Source organism: Balaenoptera ricei, chromosome 11 (assembly GCF_028023285.1).
Source record: "Balaenoptera ricei isolate mBalRic1 chromosome 11, mBalRic1.hap2, whole genome shotgun sequence".
Classification (NCBI taxonomy): domain Eukaryota; kingdom Metazoa; phylum Chordata; class Mammalia; order Artiodactyla; family Balaenopteridae; genus Balaenoptera; species Balaenoptera ricei.
The window spans coordinates 36299584-36321272 of NC_082649.1; the positions used below are offsets into that span (position 1 = coordinate 36299584).

The window sequence follows — 21689 nt, forward strand, 5'->3', positions numbered from 1 at the left end:
TCTAGGCACATTTTTTTGCATATTTTGGTGCTTCATTTTTGTCATTTTCATAAACATTTAAAAACAGGTTTGAACAAAACTTTTCCACTATTTCACATTGTCCTAACCACAGACTTGCTTGCTGAAGTGGGTGAGCAAAAAAAATGGAGTTTTGCCCCCATATTGTAGAAGCAATATGGCAGAAAGAATTTCAGACTGAATTTGTAAAACAAATATAGCAGAATCATCTGTTGGTCTCCAACTCTGAAAGCACAGGTCCAGCATGCAGCAAGCTGTACCTCTATGTTGTTTTGTATAACATACATTTATCACACAGTGCTACTATACAACTATCCACAACTTCCAAGTTTGCCTACTCTCCTATGAGCACTTACCTTGGGGATTAAAGAAACCAGTCATCCAAAACACATTGGGCCTCCCTTCAAATATCCAGGTGGAAAACTGAGCATTTCTTTCCAAAAGTTCAGTAAACCAGAAGCCCAGTGTGGATGAATCCCAGGACACTCTTTTCCAGATCTGAGGTATACGAGCATCATACATATTGTCCAGAGCATCTCTCAGGTTCTGGAAAAAAGGTAAAGTTAAAATCTGAGAAAAAGAAAAATCAACAAAAGAGGGAAACAACTATTGAGACAATAATAGCTCACTTCACTCATAATGATTGTTCCTTCAATGGCCAATTTTAGATCACTCAGGCTACTGCGAAGTATTGAGATGACTTTTTGCATTCTGTCAATTTCTTGTCTGAGAAATATGTTCATTGAATTAAGATGTCCCATCTTCATCAAACGAGCTTTCACCTAACACAAAGCATACAACACAATGACAGAGATTTTTAAAACACCATCTGCCACTTCTTTTCCAATGACCTCTCCTTTCTCTATTCTTTTTCTTCCTCTGGATGTATCTCTACAAGCCCAAATGAACTCTAAAATATCTCTTGCAGCACCAAATTTGCCATTAAGTTCCCCATTTTCTGGGCTTCAAAAACTACTGTTCAACTAAAATGATTTTTATTTCCTACTGATTGTACTTAGTTGATAATTGGAAATGTACTATGAAAAGCTGAAATAAAATTGTACCTTTTTCCCTTTCAAATGATTAAGTACTAAGTGTCAATTAAATATCCTTTTGCAATCTAACCTTTATAAGAGCACAGTTTGGAATACATTTTTTTCATAGTGCCTGCAGAATTATCAGAAATGTCACAGACAGTTAACATAGCCAAAATCTTTACAGAACAGGTACCAATAAATATGACTGGCTGCAGTTTCCTAAGATCACTGTTGCCCTGGCTAGGGTGACTAAATGGAGTCTTTCCTAATCTAATCAATGAAAATATTTGACTTTGTGGGAGGGTCATTAAGCACCTGTTCCTTCTTGTATATAATTTATTGGCCATTTTGAAGAGATCAATATAAAAGCATCTGGTTGTGGGAACAATAAAATATAACAATTATTTGGAAATAAGCCAATATATATACACATTTCAATTTAGTGACATATGCCCAAGAAAAGATTGACTACAAATACTGGCAAGAACTCATAAAGAGATCTGAACTTTCTGCTGGCCACAGTCGAAGAGATGCCAGAATAGGAGGGGTAAAGATAGACACATGGAGTGGGAGAAAATTTGGAGTGAGGTACCAGTCCACACAATCACCAGAAAGCCAGTAAACTGTAGCGTTCTCTGCTAGAAATGCCCACTGCCTCTTCTTGAGTCATGGAGTATTAGAGACAGATGGGCTTCAGGCTCATCTGGACCATCCTCCTCGTTTTACAGAACAGGTTTTCTGGCATGGTGCTGATGTTTCCTACTCAGCAATGGACACCTCTGCTTGACTGCAGCTGGGCAACTTCTAGTGTGTGAGGGATGAGAGGGAAGCAGTGATGTAAAACTGAACACCTGGACGGGACTACCTGTGCAGGTAGAGCAAATGACCTTGAAATCCCAGTCAAACGTGCCAGTGGAGGGCCCTGACTCAGTCTGCCACACCAACCTTCAGGTATTCACCTAAATTCCTGATTCTAGAACTTACATTTTTGCAGGCTCCACTGCCCTGTTCTCATCTTGAGCCCTCCAGTGGCTAAAGAGCCTATATATCATTCTCTAAATCAGGACTGCTTTGTGGAAATTCACACTTTAAGGAAAAGGGAAATTATGGAAACACTTTTGCAACCGGCATTAGAAATTAAGCCCAGGTGTTGGCTACACTATCAAATCAATAGCCCGGGTAGCTTTTAGTATGCTAACAGCCCCAAACAAATCTCCTTGCCCTACTTAGGGTTTTAAAAGAGAGGCTTCCCTTGCAATAGACACATGCTTAATGTGTCTTAAAACTTAGACTCTAGAAAATCTAATTTTAGTACGGATTTTACTTTGAGTATGCTTATTGTTCCAGCCTAAAATTGTCTTTCTATTAATAAGTGAAAGATTTGCTGTAGTCTTATTTAGAATTTTTATTATGTTTCTGAAACCAGGTAGTCTTTTCTACACTAATGTTTTTAAGTCAATAGTATAATTACATTTCAATTAACTAAATTCACTTTACAGCCACATTTTTAAAAACACATCTCTTCTGTAAAATAAAGAACACTAAAAAGTAAGTGATCCTGGAAGAGGAAGCTGTTTTAGATGTCTCTTGGTACAAACTCCCTCCCATCTAGCAATCCGCTCACACTCAGTTCCTGCTGGGATGTTGCCAGAACGGAGATCTTGGTGAAGTGGCCCCGACTAACCCTGAACAGCTCAAATTACCCCAAGGTCTCGAAATCCTCTTCTGGTAATACCAACCTGCGGTCTAGTCATAGAGAGTAAATTTTATCTCACTTTCACATGCCGGTTTTTAAAATCTGTGAAGACAGGTGTTATGCCTCATCTGTCTTCTGAAGATCATTTACAATGAACCACAAAAGTATGTGCTTACAATACCTATCCATTTAAAAAATATTTTCTCCCCTGACTATAAACATCTCTATGTGAAGTCATTGATTTCAGTATCTTAGCCAAATCCTTGGCACCCATCTACACAATGGAAGCAAAAATTGTTTTAAGAAGCAAGAAAACGTTTTTTATTGTTGGGGGCACTCACTGCAGGTGGGAGGGCTGTAGCCCAGGTAGCCTCGGGGCTCCCAGCTGATAAGTGCTTTTCTCCCAGACTTGGGGATGCAGGACAGGGTAGACACAGGACCATAGTCATACCTGCATTAGGACATCAGCCTCTCACTTTTTGGTTGAAAAGCTAAACTTGCCTCAGCCCAGCCTAAGGCTCAGGTGAAGCTCTAACGCTCAGCAGTGAGGGGTAGAGGCTGAGAACAGGAGAGAGGGGGCCCTGGATGGCCAGAGGGCACCACCCTGTTTTTCTTGCGTGAAGAAGGATGGTGTATTACAGAACTTTCAGACCGTCCAGAAATTTTACCACAATTAAAGATTTATTTAGATGAGTTCTCAAAGTGCGGTCTGGGACCCCGAAGGCCCCCAAGTTCCTTTTAGGTGGGTCCACAAAGTTGAATTTTTTTCATAGTAATACTATGACATTATTTGACTTTTTACTCTCCTTCTCTGGGGAGTGTACAGTGGAGTTTTCCAGAGGCTACATGACCTGTGATACCACAACAGACTGGATGGAGAAGCAGATATGAGGATCCAGCTGTCTTCTATTAAACCAGACATAAAAGAGATTTGCAAAAACGTAAAACAACCCCACTTTTCTCTTTAAATGGTTTTGTTTTGGAAAATATACTTATTTTTAAAATATAAATGTTATGCTAACATGTGATGGGTTTATTAATGTTATTTCACAATAAATTAATAAATATTTTTGAAATTTTTTAGTTTACATTTCTAATATGTTAAATATCACTAGTTATAATCCATATAAACAAGAGCTATTTGGGGTCCTCAATCATTTCATAAAGGGGTCTTGAGATAAAAAAAAATTTTTGAGAAAAACTGATGTTGATTAACAAGCAAACATCTGGGAGGTTCAAGAAGCAGAAAATTATTGCCATCCAAACTGGGTAGTGAATTCATGTAAATGGCTTGCTTTCCTATTACCTGGCTGAGTGGATTGAGAGAATGAAAAGTATGGAGGGCAAGAGACAGAAAAAAGGGCTAAATTTAAATAATGGACAAAGCTGGCTTGGGTAAGAGAGGTGGGGAGAGATTCTCAGTCCAGAGGATTAAGATATCTGGAGACCCAAAGACAGAGGAACCCAAAGATGGGGAAAGGGTACAGAAAAGGCAATTGAGAGAGAAAGTGGAGTAGAAAAGAAAAGTGCAGATTGTAATTTTGCAAGATGCTTGAGCAAGGGTAAGAAAGAGAAGACCAAAAGGTAAAAAAGAAGGATTGAGCAGAGAGAGGAAGGGACTGACTGAAACATACTGTGCTCAGCCTTGTGGAACCCAAAGACAGCCCTGTGCGCCAGGCGGAAAGGGTACCTCACCTCATGTGGAATGTAATCAGGAGGCAGCTTGCTCAGCATATCTTCGGATAACCTATAAACAATGGCTTCCCGGGTCTCTCCCATGCCACCTCCACTCTCTTTGGGTTGAATGTTGGTAATTGTTTCAAGAACAGCAGAAGCAGTGTTACTCTGATACCTGACAAAAAGAACTGAACTGTTCAGAATGTGGCATGGAAACGTATCTTCAGAGATAATTATCAACGTGAAAATTAAATTATGAATAACTTAAATCAAATCCAGCCAAAAAAGGGGGAAAAAGGAAAACTTCACCATCAACATACAGGAAGGAAAAAACTAGAGGTCCATTCTACTTCCTCCTATTAGGACATCAAGAACATCACAGAAATGAAAGCTCTCCATCTTCAGGGAAAGATTCCATGAAAGTCCATAATAATCCAAAGCAGTGCTAGCCAATCTTGCTTGTAGCTAACCTCATACTGGACAAGGAGCCCACCTCCTTTTATTCTCCCCTGCTTATGGACTGGTCCTAAGAATCTGCCATTATATGACAATTTGTTAGCTTGAAGAGCACTGCTCATATTTCTTCACTGAATTATAAATTATTAAAATTTCCTTGGTCTTTTCTGTTTTGTTTTCTTACTTTCCCACTTGTTTTATGATTTCCAAAGTGTTCTATTGGCACCACTTATCTAAATGCAGCTACTCATCTTTAAAATTCACATATTCAATAAAGATTTACAATGCACCAGGCACTGAGCTAGGTGTTAGGATATGGTAGTGAATAGGTCCCTGACTTTGTCCCTTTCTTTAGTGGAGGAGGGGGACATTGGTCAATACCACTGTAATAATTGCTATGGAAAAGAAGAACAGGATACTTTAAGATAGTACAGTCTCTCTCTCTCTCTCATTCTCACTCTCTAGCTCTTTTTTTGAATTCACCAGATGCTCTGAGGAGCCCGAACTTAGTTTTGGTCCCAGGGTTGCTGGGTTGACCAGCAGTCTGAATACACAGATTATGGGGTGTGTGTGTGTGCATGTGGTGGTTTACTCTAGAAGATCAGGGAGGTTCTCTCTTAAAATGTCACATGTAAGCTGAGGCCTGAAGAATAAGCAGGTCAGCCAGGCAAAACAGAGTGGAAGTGGGAGGCAAGAGAGGACATTCAGATAAGAGGTAAGGCTTGGAGACGAGAAGGACTTCACTGCATTTGAGTAACAGAGACAAGGCCAGCGAGGCTGGAGCCAGTGAGTTAGAAGCAGAGATGAGGATGGAGATAAGGTCAGGGCCAGACCATGCAGGGTCACGTGGGCTGCTTTAGGCAAGCACAGAAGACTTCCCAAGCAGGGGTTCAGCATGACCAGATTTAAATTTTTCTGTCTTTCTTGAACTCCTAATTTACCATCTATAAACATTTCACAGTTAAACTGTTTTGAGTTACTGTTTTGTTTTGTTTGTAAATTTTGTCTCTTGTTCAGATGTAAACCACATTTACATTTCCTTTTGTAGATGTTAGAGGCAAATTTAAAAGGAATCCAACAAATGCTTGAGATTAGTGATTTTTTTTTCTGTTTTATTTCCTTGGACATAAAATAAACCTTGGTAATATGGCTATATGTATAAAAATTTTAATGTGCTTACCTTTTAATCTAGCAATTCTATGCCTAAGAATCCATTCTAAAGAGAGAATCAGACATTTTAATTTCTGACAGTACAGTGCAATTGTTACCCTGAACAACTCTTGTGAAAATAGCTAAAAGTGCTGGATAAGATATGAAAAACATTACAGAACTGGCAAGAAACTAAGAAATCCAGAGGGTCAAACAAAATATACAATGAAAACTGGAATCCAGAAACAAGCCAGATTTCACCAAGGGGGCATCAACTGAGCCCTGGTGTTCTTGCGTGTCTGTTGGGATGGTACAATGAGAGAATAGGTAAGCCATATGCCCAAGGAAGAAAGTCTAATAGGAAACTCCTACATAAATCTGGTACTTCATAGGGCTAATCACTTAGTATAAAAGTCAACTAGAAATAACCCACCTGTCAGAAGGGGATGGTAGGTAAATTGTTCTACCTAGCTTGGTGGGAAAAAAAAAATCTTTCCTAAGAATTCTTAATTTGTGACATTAATTAACATTCATTCATTTACTTGTGTGATTTGAAAAAACTCAAGCCAAAGATTTATTTTCAGGTGGTCCCAGGAAGACACAGGTGGCATCTGGCGGATGCAAACATGAATCTTTCATGGAACAATATGCTTTCGACCCAAGTCTCAAAGAATCCAACAGTTAATTTCCAATAAACATGAGCTCACAGTCAGGAGTTAAAAAACTCATAGAGGAACAGGCACTGTGAGCAAGAGCCAACTAAACAAAAGGAAGCAGAACCAGACCTGCAAAGATCTCAGATAGTGAATTTTCAGATGCACATTATGTTTTTACTATACTGAAGAATAAAAAGGTGATTGAAAATATAAGTATGAAACAGAAAACTATAAACATGAATAGCATATTTGAAAAAGAGCCAGATAGAACTTATGAAAATTTTAAAAATTAAAACCTGCATTAGTTTTTTTTTATTGATGCTGTAACATATTACCACAAAATAAGTGGCTTAAAACAACATAAATGTGGGACTTCCCTGGTGGCTCAGCAGTTAAGAATCCGCCTGCCAATGCAGGGGACATGGGTTTGATCCCTGATCCGGGAAGGATCCCACAAGCCGTGGAACAACTAAGCCCCTGCGCCACAACTACTGAAGCCCACGCGCTCTAGAGCCCGCGTGCTGCAACTACTGAAGTCTGTGCGCCTACACCTGGTGCTCCGTACAAGAGAAGCCACCACAATGAGAAGCCCACGCACTGGAACAAAGAGTAGCCCCTGCGCGGCGCAACTAGAGAAAGCCTGCGCGCAGCAATGAAGACCCAGTGCCGCCAAAAAACCAAAAAACAACAAAAAAAACCCCACATAAATGTATTATTTCACAGTTCTGTAGTTAATAAGTCTGATATAGGTCTCACTGGGCTAAAATTAAGGTGAGCAGGCTGGGTTCCTTTCTGTAGGCTGTTGGGAAAGACCCATTTCCTTGCTCATTTGAGTTGCTGACAGAATTCACTTTCTTGCAGTTGTTGGGACCATGGTCCCCAATGAGAGACCATTGCTAGAGGGTGCTGGCTGTCAGGTAAGGACCCTTCCTAGATTCTAGGGTCCATCTGCATTCCTTGGTTCATGGTCCCCTTCCTATATTTTAAAAGCCAGCAATGGCAGGTCAAGTCCCTCTCTTTGAATCTTTCCTCCTTGTACCATTTCATCTCTCTGACACACTCTTCTGCCTCCTTCTTCCACTAAGAGCTCATGTGATTAAATTGGGCCCACCTGGATAATCTAGGATAACATCCCCATCTCAAGGTCCTTAACCTTAATAATATCTACAAAGTCCTATTTGTCACATAAGGTAACATATTTACAGGTTCTGAGGTTAGGATGTGGACATCTTTGGGGGAGGTGTCTACCTAATAACAGTTAGTGATGGCTTAAACAGCAGATTAGATATAGCCAAGGAAATAATTAGAAAACAGATCTGAAGACCTTATCTAGAATGCTGCAGAAGGGAAAATAAATGGGAAATATAAAGAAGCGGTTAAGAGGCATGTAGGCTAAAGTAGTAAGCTCTAACATACATCTCAAAAAAGTTTCAGAAAGATAGAAAAGGGAGAATAAAAAAGAGATAATAACTGATGAAATAATGGCTGAGAACTGATGAAAGATTTGAATCCTCAAGTTCAGGAAACTCAATGCATCCTAAACAGGAAAAACAAACAAATAAGTAAATAGAAAGCCATATGTAGACATATCACCATGAAAATGTTGAACATCAAAAGCAAAGACAGTATCTTAAAGGCAGTCAGAGAGAAAAACAAATTATCTAGAGGGAAATGACAATTAGACTGACAGCCAATTCCTCAGCAGCAGCAATGAAAGCCAGAAGAAAACAGAATAGTATATTCTGTGTGCTAGGATAAGATAACTGTAAATCTAGAATTGTATACCAAGCAAAATTATCTTTCATGAATTAGGGCAAGGCTAAAGATTTGAACATACATTTCACCAAACAAGGTAGCTATACTTATGGCCAATTGTACATGAAAAGATGCTCAACCTCATTATTTACTAGGAAAATGTAAACTAAAACCACAATGAGATACCACTTCACATTTACAAGAATGGTTATAATCAAAAAACAGATAATAACAAGTGTTGACAAGGATGTGGAGAAACTTAAGCCCTCATACATTGCTGGAGGGTACTGTAAAATGGTGCAGACTCTTTGGAAAACAATTTAGCACTTTCCTAAAATGTTAGGGGGATAGATTAATCATATGACCCAATAATTACATTCCTAGTTATCTATTCAAGAGAAATGAAAAGACATGTCCACACAAAATCTTGTCTGTGAATATTCCAACAGCATTATTCATGATAGCCAAAAGTGGAAACTACCCAAATGTCCATTAACTGGTGAATGGATAAACAAAATGTGTTATATTTGTATATTGGAATATTATTCAACAATCAAAAGCAATGAAGTACAGATACATGCTACAATGTGGATGAACTTCAAAAACATTATGCTAAGTTAAAGAATCCATACACAAAAGACCACATGCTGTATGATTCAAGTTATAGGAAATGTCCAGAAAAGGCAAATCTATAGAAACAGAAAGTAGATTAGTGGTGGCCTGAGGCTGGGGGTGAGAGTGTGAGTTTATTACAGATGGGCTCAGGAATTCTTTGGGAGTAATGGAAGTATTCTGAAATTAGAGAACAGTCTACTTAATATGAATGAATTTATGGTAGGCAAACTATATCTCAATAAAGCTGTTTTTCAAAAAAGGAGGGCAAAATAAGACATTTTCAGATAAAAACAAAAGAGTTTACAGTTAACAGGCCCTCAGTGAAGGAAATTCTAAAGTGTACATTTCAGAAAGGAGGTTAAATATTCTGATGGAAGATTTGAGCTGTAGAAAAGATGCATCAATACATGGGTAAACATTATGGTATAAAACAATAATTATATGCCTCATTGTGGGGTTAGAAAAGAAACAAGATAAAATTAAAACCCTAAAATTCCAGGAGAGGAGTAATGTAGTTAAAGTTGCCTAAGAGTTTTAATTGAGAAGAGGGTAAAGATGTTCATTTTAGGTTTAATTAAAAATGGATGTTGGGACTTCCCTGGTGGCGCAGTGGTTGGGAATCCGCCTGCCAGTGCAGGGGACATGGGCTTGAGCCCTGGTCCAGGAAGATCCCACATGCTGTGGAGCAACTAAGCCTGTGCACCACAACTACTGAGCCCACGTACCACAACTACTGAAGCCCATGTGCCTAGAGCCCATGCTCCGCAACAAGAGAAGCCACCGCAATGAGAAGCCCGTGCACCACAACGAAGAGTAGCCCCCACTCGCCACAACTAGAGGAAACCCGCATGCAGCAACAAAGACCCAAGGCAGACAAAAATAAATAAATAAAAAATAAAATTTAAAAAAAAAGGATGTTAAAATTTCTAGAGTAACCAGTAAAAGAAGAGAAACACAGTACATAACTTCCAAAGTAGCCAAGGGGGAAAATTACAATGAGAAAAATTAATATTCAGCAAAAGTCAAAAAAGAGGAAGAAGAAACAAAACATAGAAATAGTGGTGCAAAAAAGGCAATGTTTTATATTTATTCTTTGCATTTTACATGTTATAAATGCTCTTGTATTTATTCAACATTTAATAAATCAGTTTTAAAAATAATCAGACAAATATACAAAGATGTATGTACAAGACTGTTTATAACAGTATTTGTAATAATAAATCCTGAACAAGCTCTATAAAAATCTATACATCCAGGAAAAATGGTGATGTAGCTCTATATTAATTGATAAGGTGGAGTTATTGAATTAAGATTATTCAACGAAATAGCATGGTACAAATCCATATAGTATAATCTAATTTTTTGTTAATAATATTGTATGTATAGTCATAGAAAAAAAATCTAGAAGAGTATTTTCATTGTGGGAATTTGGTATGAGTTTTTGCTGTAATTATTACTTTTTGCCTTTCTATTTTCTGTATTGTTAATTTTTCTCAATGAAAAAGTATGATTTTTATAATAAAGAGTATTAAAACCATTTTCATTCTGAAAAATAGAAAAACAAAGAAGCCCCCAGATGCAAAGACCACCACAGTTGTCAAGAACTCAACAGAGATGAATCAGTGAGAAATGTTTTACGTTCCTTGAAACACATCTTAACAAACTCCTAGTAACATTTATGTCCCATAAAAAGGACCCCTTCTGCCTTTTCTTATAGCATATGGAATGAGAGTATTACACCTCTCTCTCTTTCTCCATCTCTAGGTGTTAATTAAACAAACTTTTGTGCAAATTGCCTTACTAACAGGCAGAATCTTAAGGAGTTACTGCTAAAATTATCCAGGCTTCTTTGCTTATGAAAAAACTGCATTTTGAGAACAGAGGGAAATCTATTCAACTGGCCTTTAATTAGTTCATTTAGGAAACCAGCTGAAGAATGTCGGAGATGCTTTTTTTTTTTTTTTAATATATTTGCTTTTTTTTTAAACATCTTTATTGGAGTATAATTGCTTTACAATGGTGTGTTAGTTTCTGCTGTACAACAAAGTGAATCAGCTATACGTATACATATATCCCCATATCCCCTCCCTCCCACCCTCCATATCCCAGCCCTCTAGATGGTCACAAAGCACCGAGCTGATCTCCCTGTGCTATGCGGCTGCTTCCCACTAGCTATCTATTTTACATTTTACATTTGGCAGTGTATATTTCACATTTGGTAGTGTATATATATCCATGCCACGCTCTCAGCTTACCCTTCCTCCTTCCCATGTCCTCAAGTCCATTCTCTACATCTGCATCTTTTTCCTGTCCTGCCCCTAGGTTCTTCAGAACCTTTTTTTTTTTTTAGATTCCATATATATGTGTTAGCATACGGTATTTGTTTTTCTCTTTCTGACTTACTTCACTCTGTATGACAGACTCTAGGTCCATCCACCTCACTACAAATAACTCAATTTCATTTCTTCTTATGGCTGAGTAATATTCCATTGTATATATGTGCCACATCTTCTTTATCCATTCATCTGTCAATGGACACTTAGGTTGCTTCCCTGTCCTGGCCATTGTAAATAGTGCTGCAATGTACATTGTGGTACATGACTCTTTTTGAATTATGGTTTTCTCAGGGTATATGCCCAGTAGTGGGAATGCTGGCTGAGTCATATGGTAGTTCTATTTTTAGTCTTTTAAGGAACCTCCATACTGTTCTCCATAGTGGCTGTATCAATTTACATTCCCACCAACAGTGCAAGAGGGTTCCCTTTTCTCCACACCCTCTCAAGCATTTATTGTTTGTAGATTTTTTGATGATGGTCATTCTGACTGGTGTGAGGTGATACCTCATCGTAGTTTTGATTTGCATTTCTCTAATGATTAGTGATGTTGAGCATCTTTTCATGTGTTTGTTGGCAATCTATACATCTTCTTTGGAGAAATGTCTGTTTAGGTCTTCTGCCGATTTTTGGATTAGGTTGTTTGTTTTTTTTGATATTGGGCTGCATGAGCTGCTTGTGTATTCTGGAGATTAATCCTTTGTCAGTTGCTTCGTTTGCAAATATTTTCTCCCATTCTGAGGGTTGTCTTTTCATCTAGTTTATGGCTTCCTTTGCTGTGCAAAAGCTTTTAACTTTTATTAGGTCCCATTTGTTTATTTTTGTTTTTATTTCCCTTTCTCTAGGAGGTGGGTCAAAAAGGATCTTGCTGTGATTTATGTCATACAGTGTTCTGCTTCTGTTTTCCTCTAAGAGATTTATAGTGTCTGGCCTTAGATTTAGGTCTTTAATTCATTTTGAGTTTATGTTTGTGTATGGTGTTAGGAAGTGTTCTGATTTCATTCTTTTACACGTAGCTGTCCAGTTTTCCCAGCACCATTCATTGAAGAGGCTGTCTTTTCTCCATTGTATATTCTTGCCTCCTTTATCAAAGATAAGGTGACCATATGTGCATGGGTTTATCTCTGGGCTTTCTATCCTGTTCCATTGATCTATATTTCTGTTTTTGTGCCAGTACCTATGTCTTGATTACTGTAGCTTTGTAGTATAGTCTGAAGTCCGGGAGCTTGATTCCTCCAGCTCCATTTTTCTTTCTCAAGGTTATTTGGCTATTTGGGGTCTTTTGTGTTTCCATACAAATTGTGAGATTTTTTTGTTCTAGTTCGATGAAAAATGCCATTGGTAGTTTCATAGGGATTGCATTGAATCTGTAGATTGCTTTGGGTAGTATGGTCATTTTCACAATGTTGATTCTTCCAATCCAAGAACATGGTATATCTCTCCATCTGTTTGTATCATCTTTAATTTCTTTCATCAATGTCTTATAGTTTTCTGCATACAGGTCTTTTGTCTCCCTAGGTAGGTTTATTCCTAGGTATTTTATTCTTTTTGTTGCAATGGTAAATGGAGGTGTTTCCTTCATTTCTCTTTCAGATTTTTCATCATTAGTGTATAGGAATGCAAGAGATTTCTGTCCATTAATTTTGTATCCTGCAACTTTACCAAATTCATTGATTAGCTCTAGTAGTTTTCTGGTAACATCTTTAGGATTCTCTATGTATAGTATCATGTCATCTGCAAACAGTGACAGTTTTACTTCTCCTTTTCTGATTTGGATTCCTTTTATTTCTTTTACTTCTCTGATCACTGCGGCTAAAACTTCCAAAAGTATGTTGAATAATAGCAGTGAGAGTGGGCAACCTTGTCTTGTTCCTGATCTCAGCGGAAATTGTTTCAGTTTTTCACCATTGAGAATGATGTTTGCTGTGGGTTTGTCATATATGGCCTTTATTATGTTGAGGTAAGTTCCCTCTATGCCAACTTTCTGGAGGGTTTTTATCATAAATGGGTGTTGAATTCTGTTGAAAGCTTTTTCTGCATCTATAGAGATTATCATATGATTTTTATCCTTCAGTTTGTTAATATGGTGTATCACATTGATTGTTTTGCATATATTGAAGAATCCTTGCCTTCCCGGGATAAACCCCACTTGATCATGGTGTATGATCCTTTTAATGTGTTGGATTCTGTTTGCTAGTATTTTGTTGAGGATTTTTGCATCTGTGTTCACCAGTGATATTGGCCTGTAGTTTTCTTTTTTTGTGACACATTTGTCTGGTTTTGGTATCCAGGTGATGGTGGCCTTGTAGAATGAGTTTGGGCATGTTCCTCCCTTTGCTATATTTTGGAAGAGTTTGAGAAGGATAGGTGCTAGCTCTTCTCTAAATGTTTGATAGGATTTGCCTGTGAAGCCATCTGGTCCTGGGCTTTTGTTTGTTGGAAGATTTTTAATCACAGTTTCAATTTCAGTGCTTGTGATCGGTCTGTTGATATTTTCTGTTTCTTTCTGGTTCAGTCTCAGAAGGTTGTGCTTTTCTAAGAATTTGTCCATTTCTTCCAGGTTGTCCATTTTTTTGGCATATAGTTGCTTGTAGTAATCTCTCATGATCCTTTTTATTTCTGCAGTGTCAGTTGTTACTTAAACTTTTTCATTTCTAAATCTATTGATTTGAGTCTTTTCCCTTTTTTTCATGATGAGCCTGGCTAATGGTTTATCAATTTTGTTTATCTTCTCAAAGAACCAGCTTTTAGATTTATTGATATTTGCTATCATTTTCTTCATTTCTTTTTCATTTATTTCTGATCTGATCTTTATGATTTCTTTCCTTCTGCTAGCTCTGTTTTTTTTTGTTTGTTTGTTTTTCTTCTTCTTTCTCTCTAATTGCTTTAAGTGTAAGGTTAGGTTGTTTATTTGAGATTTTTCTTGTTTCTTGAGGTAGGATTGTGTTGCTATAAACTTCCCTCTTCGAACTGCTTTTGCTGCATCCCATAGGTTTTGGGTCATCGTGTTTTCATTGTCATTTGTTTCTAGGTATTTTTGATTTCCTCTTTGATTTCTTCAGTGTTCTCTTGGTTATTTCATAGTGTATTGTTTAGCCTCCATGTGTTTGTAATTTTTACAGTTTTTTTCCTGTATTTGATATCTAGTCTCATAACATTGTGGTCAGAAAAGATACTTGATACGATTTCAATTTTCTTAAGTTTACCAAGGCTTGATTTGTGACACAAGATATGACCTATCCTGGATAATGTTCCATGAGCACTTCAAAAGAAAGTGTATTCTGTTGTGTTTGGATGGAATGTCCTATAAATATCAATCAAGTCCATCTTGTTTAATGTGTCACTTAAAGCTTGTGTTTCCTTATTTATTTTCATTTTGGATGATCTGTCCATTGGTGAGAGTGGGGTGTTAAAGTCCCCTACTATGATTGTGTTACTGTCAATTTCCCCTTTTATGGCCCTTAGCATTTGCCTTATGTATTGAGGTGCTCCTATCTCGGGTGCATAAATATTTACAATTGTTATATCCTCTTCTTGGATTGATCCCTTGATCATTATGTAGTGTCCTCCTTTGTCTCTTGTAATAGTCTTTATTTTAAAATCTATTTTGTCTGATATGAGAATTGCTATTCCAGCTTTCTTTTGATTTCCATTTGCATGGAATATCTTTTTCCACCCCTCACTTTCAGTCTGTATGTGTCCCTAGGTCTGAAGTGGGTCTCTTGTAGACAGCATATATATGGGTCTTGTTTTTGTATCCATTCAGCCAGTCTGTGTCTTTTGGTTGGAGCATTTAATCCATTTACATTTAAGGTAATTATCGATATGTATGGTCCTATTACCATTTTCTTAATTGTTTTGTGCTTGTTATTGTAGGTCTTTTCCTTCTCTTGTGTTTCCTGCCTAGAGAAGTTCCTTTAGCATTTGCTGTAAAGCTGGTTTGGTGGTGCTGAATTCTCTTAGCTTTTGCTTATCTGTAAAGATTTCAATTTCTCCATCGAATCTGAATGAGATCCTTGCTGGGTAGAGTAATCTTGGTTGCAGGTCTTTCCCTTTCATCACTTTAAATCTGTCCTGCCACTCCCTTCTGGCTTGCAGAGTTTCTGCTGAAAGATCAGCTGTTAACCTTATGGGGATTCCCTTGTATGTTATTTGTTGTTTTTCCCTTGCTGCTTTTAATATTTTTTCTTTTTATTTAATTTTTGATAGTTTGATTAATATGTGTCTTGGTGTGTTTCTCCTTGGATTTATGCTGTATGGGACTCTCTGTGCTTCCTGGACTTGATTGACTATTTCCTTTCCCATATTACGGAAGTTTTCAACTATAATCTCTTCAAATATTTTCTCAGTCCCTTTCTTTTTCTCTTCTTCTTCTAGGACCCCTATAATTCGAATGTTGATGTGTTTAATGTTGTCCCAGTGGTCTCTGAGACTGTCCTCAATTCTTTTCATTCTTTTTTCTTTATTCTGCTCTGTGTTCATTATTCCCACTGTTTTATCGTCCAGGTCACTTGTCCTTTCTTCTTCTTCAGTTATTCTGCTATTGATTTCTTCTAGAGAATTTTTAATTTCATTTATTTTGTTGTTCATCATTGTTTGTTTGCTCTTTAGTTCTTCTAGGTCCTTGTTAAACGTTTCTTGTATTTCCTCCATTCTATTTCCAAGATTTTGGATCATCTTTAGTATCATTACTCTGAATTCTTTTTCAGATAGACTGCCTATTTCCTCTTCATTTGTTTGGTCTGGTGGGCTTTTATCTTGCTCCTTCATCTGCTGTGTATTTCCCTGTCTTCTCATTTTGCTTAACTTACTTTGTTTGAGGTCTCCTTTTCCCAGGCTGCAGGTTCGTAGTTCCCATTGTTTTTGGTGTCTGCCCCCAGTGGGTAAGGTTGGTTCAGTGGGTTGTGTAGGTTTCCTGGTGGAGGGGACCGGTGCCTGTGTTCTGGTGGATGAGGCTGGATCTTTCTTTCTGGTGGGCAGGACCGCGTCTGGCAGTGTGTTTTGGGATGTCTGTGAAGTTAATATGATTTTAGGCAGCCTGTCTGCTAATGGGTGGGGTTGTGTTCCTTTTTTGCTAGTTGTTTGGCATAGGGTGTCCAGCACTGGAGCTTGCTGGTCATTGAGTGGAGCTGGGTCTTAGCGTTGAGATGGAGATCTCTGGGAGAGCTCTCGCTGCTTGATATTATGAGGGGCTAGCAGGTCTCTGGTGGACCAATGTCCTGAACTCGGCTCTCCCACCTCAGAGGCTCAGGCCTGACACCCGGCCGGAGCACCAAGACCCTGTCAGCCACACAGCTTAGCCTTCTAAAAATGCATCAAGCATCCACTGCATAGAAGTCTGATTTTCTCCTGTTGTAATTCATTCAGGAAAGTTTCTAGAGATCCAGTGGTGTGGGCATGTCAAGCTCTCCCTTTTATAGCCATGAATAAGTTGCTGTATCTGGCCCTTCCTTTCCAGTCCTTGCAGACTGGCTCTATTAGGTCACTCTTCTGACGCTCAGCAAGGCTGCTTACCGCTGCAGTCAGCAGCTCATTTCCCACCTTCTCCTCTGCAGTCAGGATGCCTGTCACCTCACAGGGCAAAGCCTGCAGCCGTCCTTGTTTGCTTCGTCATGGAACTGAAACACTAGCTCTTTTCCGTTCTCAAGCCGGCTGAGTTCCCAACCTGAGATGCTTCTGTCGTCAGCATTTTTATCGACTGATTGGCAGGTAGAATCATTTTTATTGATTGATTGGCATCGGGACTCAAACCTGCATGTCCAGACAACCGCATCCTTTCCAAAAGTCGTAGCTAAGGTAACTGCAACTGCTACCAGGGTTTACATGCTGGATTTTGGGTCGGATATGGTGATTATGAGGGTCCTGTGTCAGACCAGTAAATGTTTGTAACCCAACCAGAGTTGGGGTATTAACTCCACATGACCTTTAAACATATGAATTACACAATAAGGGCAACAAGATAAAAGGTGATTTTTAACAAATGAAAATTGATTTTGTGTAATTTTACATATAATTTTAATTTTTAAATTAATTTTTGGTGAGTAGCCTCTATTCAGATGTTGCAGTTTTAGAGTATCCCAAAAGACATTTATTTTAAAAGTTGAAAGATGAACATGTCAAGTACACACACAGTTGAACATATGAATAGAAAGCAAAACATTCTGGTAAAATGGCACCAAAGGCACTTGCAACCTATTCCTAACCCATTCCTGTTATCCCAGTTTTTAAAAGTCATACAAAGTATAAGAAAAATGCAAATAACTCTAAGCGGGGAAAATCCTATGAAAATAGCTGATGGGACAGCAAAATGCAGTTATCAAAGGTGAAGGATCCACATGCTATTATATGCAATTTTCAGAAATCTAATTTCTATGTGATTCATAATATTCCATGATCTCATTGTAGCTTTAGATACAGTGGAGATAGAATATATGGGTGAATTGCTGTATTAGACAAGATGTAGGTGTCACCGTCACTGACATCTTACTGAGTATCATGAAATACAACATTAAATCTCTGACTTTATCATGAACTCCGTGTACCCACATTTCCATTGACTCCTAGGGCTCTCTGTTTCCTAAGTCAAACAAACCCCAAGTCTAACTCATTGTTTTAATTCTCTCTTTCCCTTCACCTGAACTGTTTCTTGCCCCGTCTCCTTTAACAATGTCTTCGCCCAGCTGCCCAGCTTACGAATTCAGAGATAGCCTCCTCCTGATGTCATATTCCCCAGCGCTGCTTGGTTTCCAAGTCCTACTTCCAAACCATTTCTAGCATCCATCTAGAAAATTTCAGCATCTTCATCCCACTGCCTTCAGAACTGCCCCAAACTCTTTCCCATGACACCTAAGATCTTCAAAAGCCAATCCCTGCATTTGCATCAGCCTCGAGGTCAGGTGACACCTCTCTTCAAGCCCCTCCCCCACCATGCTCTAGGCACATTGGACTCGGTTCCCCACACACATCATACACTTTTACATCCTCATACCCTTCCTTGGATTGGCTCTTTGTGTAGGTACCCTAATCTATGTCTTTTTTTCTCACTGAGTTTAATTGTTTTATTTATTTATTTTTAATTTTACATATTGCAGGTGTACAACTTGATGATTTGATATACGTACACATCCTTCCTGCTCATTATCTTCCTCTGTCCTTCTTGCTGCTGTTCCCCCACCCTCATACTGCAGTCACTTCCTCCCCACCCCTTCTGTATCCTGAGAACTCCTGCACATCCTTTAAGGTACCACTCAGATGTGGACTGTCTCACTAGCTTACTTTGATCCCTAAGCTGGAATTTATTACTCCTTTGCCTTTGCTCTCACAGCAGAGTGTATAATCCCTCCTGATTTTAGAGTTTACCGTATCAAATTGCACAACTATCTGTCACTCATCTATCTTCCCTAATAGACAATGAGCTCCAAGGGCAAGGACTGCCTCTTACTGATATTTGTATCCCCAAGCTGGCTAGAGAGTATGTTCTCAATAAATATTTGTTTATTGAATTGAGGCCAACTGGCTTGGATTTTATTAAACCTCAAATATAAAGGAGAGCAATTCTCCAATATTTAAAGGGCACGAAAATTTAATTATTTGTCCTTCTTATGGTAAAAGTATAGTATGTTATCATTACTATCCATTTCCTGGCACCTTTCCACATACAAAGGGAAATATATACATATACTCCTCAAAACACAGGTGAATCGGATAGATATAATTTAAATATGATTATATTTAAACACAGATCTTTAAAGTTTAAAGAGAAGAAAACGACAGTAAATTTCCATTCATACTAAGAAAATCCTAGCTCATTCTTCCTACCTGTTCTAGCTACAAATAAAAAAGGGGAAAGACCCCATATCTGGGATTCTCAGGAGCTCTCTCGGCTCACCTCCATCTTGAATCCTTTCTGGAAACACGCTCTGCACCAGTGACTGGGTGCCAACAGCGCACACCAGCATGGAAACGACCCGCTTGTTCTTGGCTGGCACTGATCACGTTCACCAGCGCTTCACGGAGGGGTTGATGGGTATGCTGCTGCTAGATTTCACCTAAGAAATCACTTTCATGAGGGTGATTTTATTTTTTATGAGGTGATCTGAAAACAGTCCTCAAGCTATGGATGGGGGCACGAAGCCCTGAAAAGCTGACCCATTTTGCATAAGAACTGGACAAGCTCTCCAGATCGTGTCTCCACCACATATTTTATTAGGCACAGAATGCCAGGGCTGTACAGCTTACCTTTCTTTTTTCCACAAGGTGGTTTTCTGTTTGCAAAGATAGGAAAGGCAGAAGCCTAGGTAGCTAGCTATAATAGAAAATTGTGAATATCTCTATGTGCCTCAAAGCCCAAGGGCTTTCAAGAAAACAGTCCCCATAGACACTCTGAGATGAAGAACAGGAACTATAATACTCCATGAGCTTTGGCCCCGAGATACTTCTAGAAGAAAATCTCTCTTTGGAGTAAATATGGGAAGCAGCTCATATTGGACTTGCAGCTTTATGGTTTGGGGGAGATGTCTAAGTCATCTCTGTTGGGTGGGATAGTTGGGGTCAAGAATAATAAAATGCAAACTAACTAAAAAAAAGAACAGTGTATAAAATAAACAATTAACCATCTAATGAGATATTAGTGCACTATCATATCCAAACCAGCCTAGATTTATATACCTCTTCACCCATGAAATATCAATGAGCATAAATTTTTTAATAAAAATCTGAAGCTCAAAAGTCAGCTAATACTAAAAGGAATACAATTAAATTCATCCTGCATAGAAATGAATATAAAAGTTTAATAGGACACTTGCTAAATTTCAGAAGGTAGAAAAATATGCATAACTGCTAATGACTAAAAGTGAAAATAAATAACTATTTTCAACACTGAGGTAGTTGAATGTGCAGAGCCCTTGGTACCTTATAAATCTAGATAATAAAATGTGAATAAACTATGCATTTTTATGGTCCCTGTCACCAAGGCATCTAGCTCTTGGGAGAGATTTTACTTATTTTAAAGCATTTATTCAGATGGATTTCCCCCCTCTACTTCAGGGATTCTGCATTCTTAAGCAAGGATCGAGGAGAAGGACTTGTGGTCCCCTTCCCCAGATTCCCCTCTTCTCTCAAACTTATGGATGCTAACTTTAGAGTGCAGATTCCGATCAGCAGGAACAGAGGGTTCTCCACCACGGCCCAATTATAGCTGGTGGGCCTGACTGGAAGCAAGAGTGTTGTTGAATGGGGTGGACAGTCAGGAAAATTAATAAGGATTCTTCTAGCTGAGGACGTTCACACAGATTTAGCCAGTGAATCTTAGAGAGGTCACGCCCCTCTCTGGCTTCAACTGTTATCTCTGCACAAATGCGATGAAACCTCTCACCTGGGCTCCAGTCCACGTGATACACTCTATCCCCACTCAGATACATCCCACTGTCTTTACCAACTCAACAACCCAAACGGGACTCTGTAATTCCCCCTCAAATGCACTCCTGTTCCCAACTCCTCCACCATCCCAGCTTCCAGACCAGAAATAACAAGGAATCCTTTAGTTCTTTCATTTCACATAGAAGTTGGAGAGTCACTTCTCCCCGGCATGGGAAGGGTGTAGCTGGGAGGAGAGCAGGGGTAGGTTTTAGCTGGGAAGCTTCGTCCGTTATTGCTTACTGCCTCCTGGTGGCTGGTGGGGGAACAGCGAGGCGCTGGAGCACAGCCCTCCAAGAAGCCAGGCTCAACTGCCAGGAACAGGGAGGCTAGGATTACAGTCATCACGTACTTGAGAGACCAGAGGAAAGAAGAATCAAACCTAGGACAAAACTCACTCAGAGGCCAAGAAAATGACCAAACATGGAGCTTCCGAACAAAGGCTACTACCTGAGCAGGAACCAGAAACAGGGCAAGGTCCCTGGAAAGAGGGGAACCCTCAGGAAGACCCTAGGACAGACCAAGGGGGAAGTTAAGAATGAAGAGAGATTAGAGGAAGGTCACAGGTCTTACAGGCCAGCTAGTTATTTCTAGCAGAAATAATCCTCATTTGAAGCAGAGGTACAGCACTTTTTACTTGACCTCACTTGGTGTGATGAGAGATTGCAAGATCCCAACACTCTACTTTGGGAAAAGACAGCTTATGGCATCTGTAGCATGCCTGCCAGTGATAGCATGTAAGTCTTTGGACAGAGCTGTGAAGAGAGACTTGCCAAAGGACAAAGAAGGCTCGCTGTGCCCTCTCTATCCAGCAGGCAGCAACAACAAATAGATGAAAACCACAGAAGATTCTCAGCCATTGCTCTATATTCACTAAAGCCTA

At 38.9% G+C, this 21689-nt stretch overlaps 1 protein-coding gene across 1 annotated transcript in view; it reads right to left on the bottom strand.

Annotated features, from left to right (window-relative positions):
- Nucleotides 1-21689, bottom strand: part of DNAH8 (dynein axonemal heavy chain 8) — a 329367-nt gene that overhangs the window by 15143 nt on the left and 292535 nt on the right. The window contains exons 89-91 of the mRNA XM_059938771.1: nt 4447-4603; nt 648-800; nt 375-564 (exon numbers count right to left, since the gene is read on the bottom strand). Coding sequence (XP_059794754.1) covers nt 375-564; nt 648-800; nt 4447-4603 — 500 coding nt within the window. The remainder of the gene's footprint in view (nt 1-374; nt 565-647; nt 801-4446; nt 4604-21689) is intronic.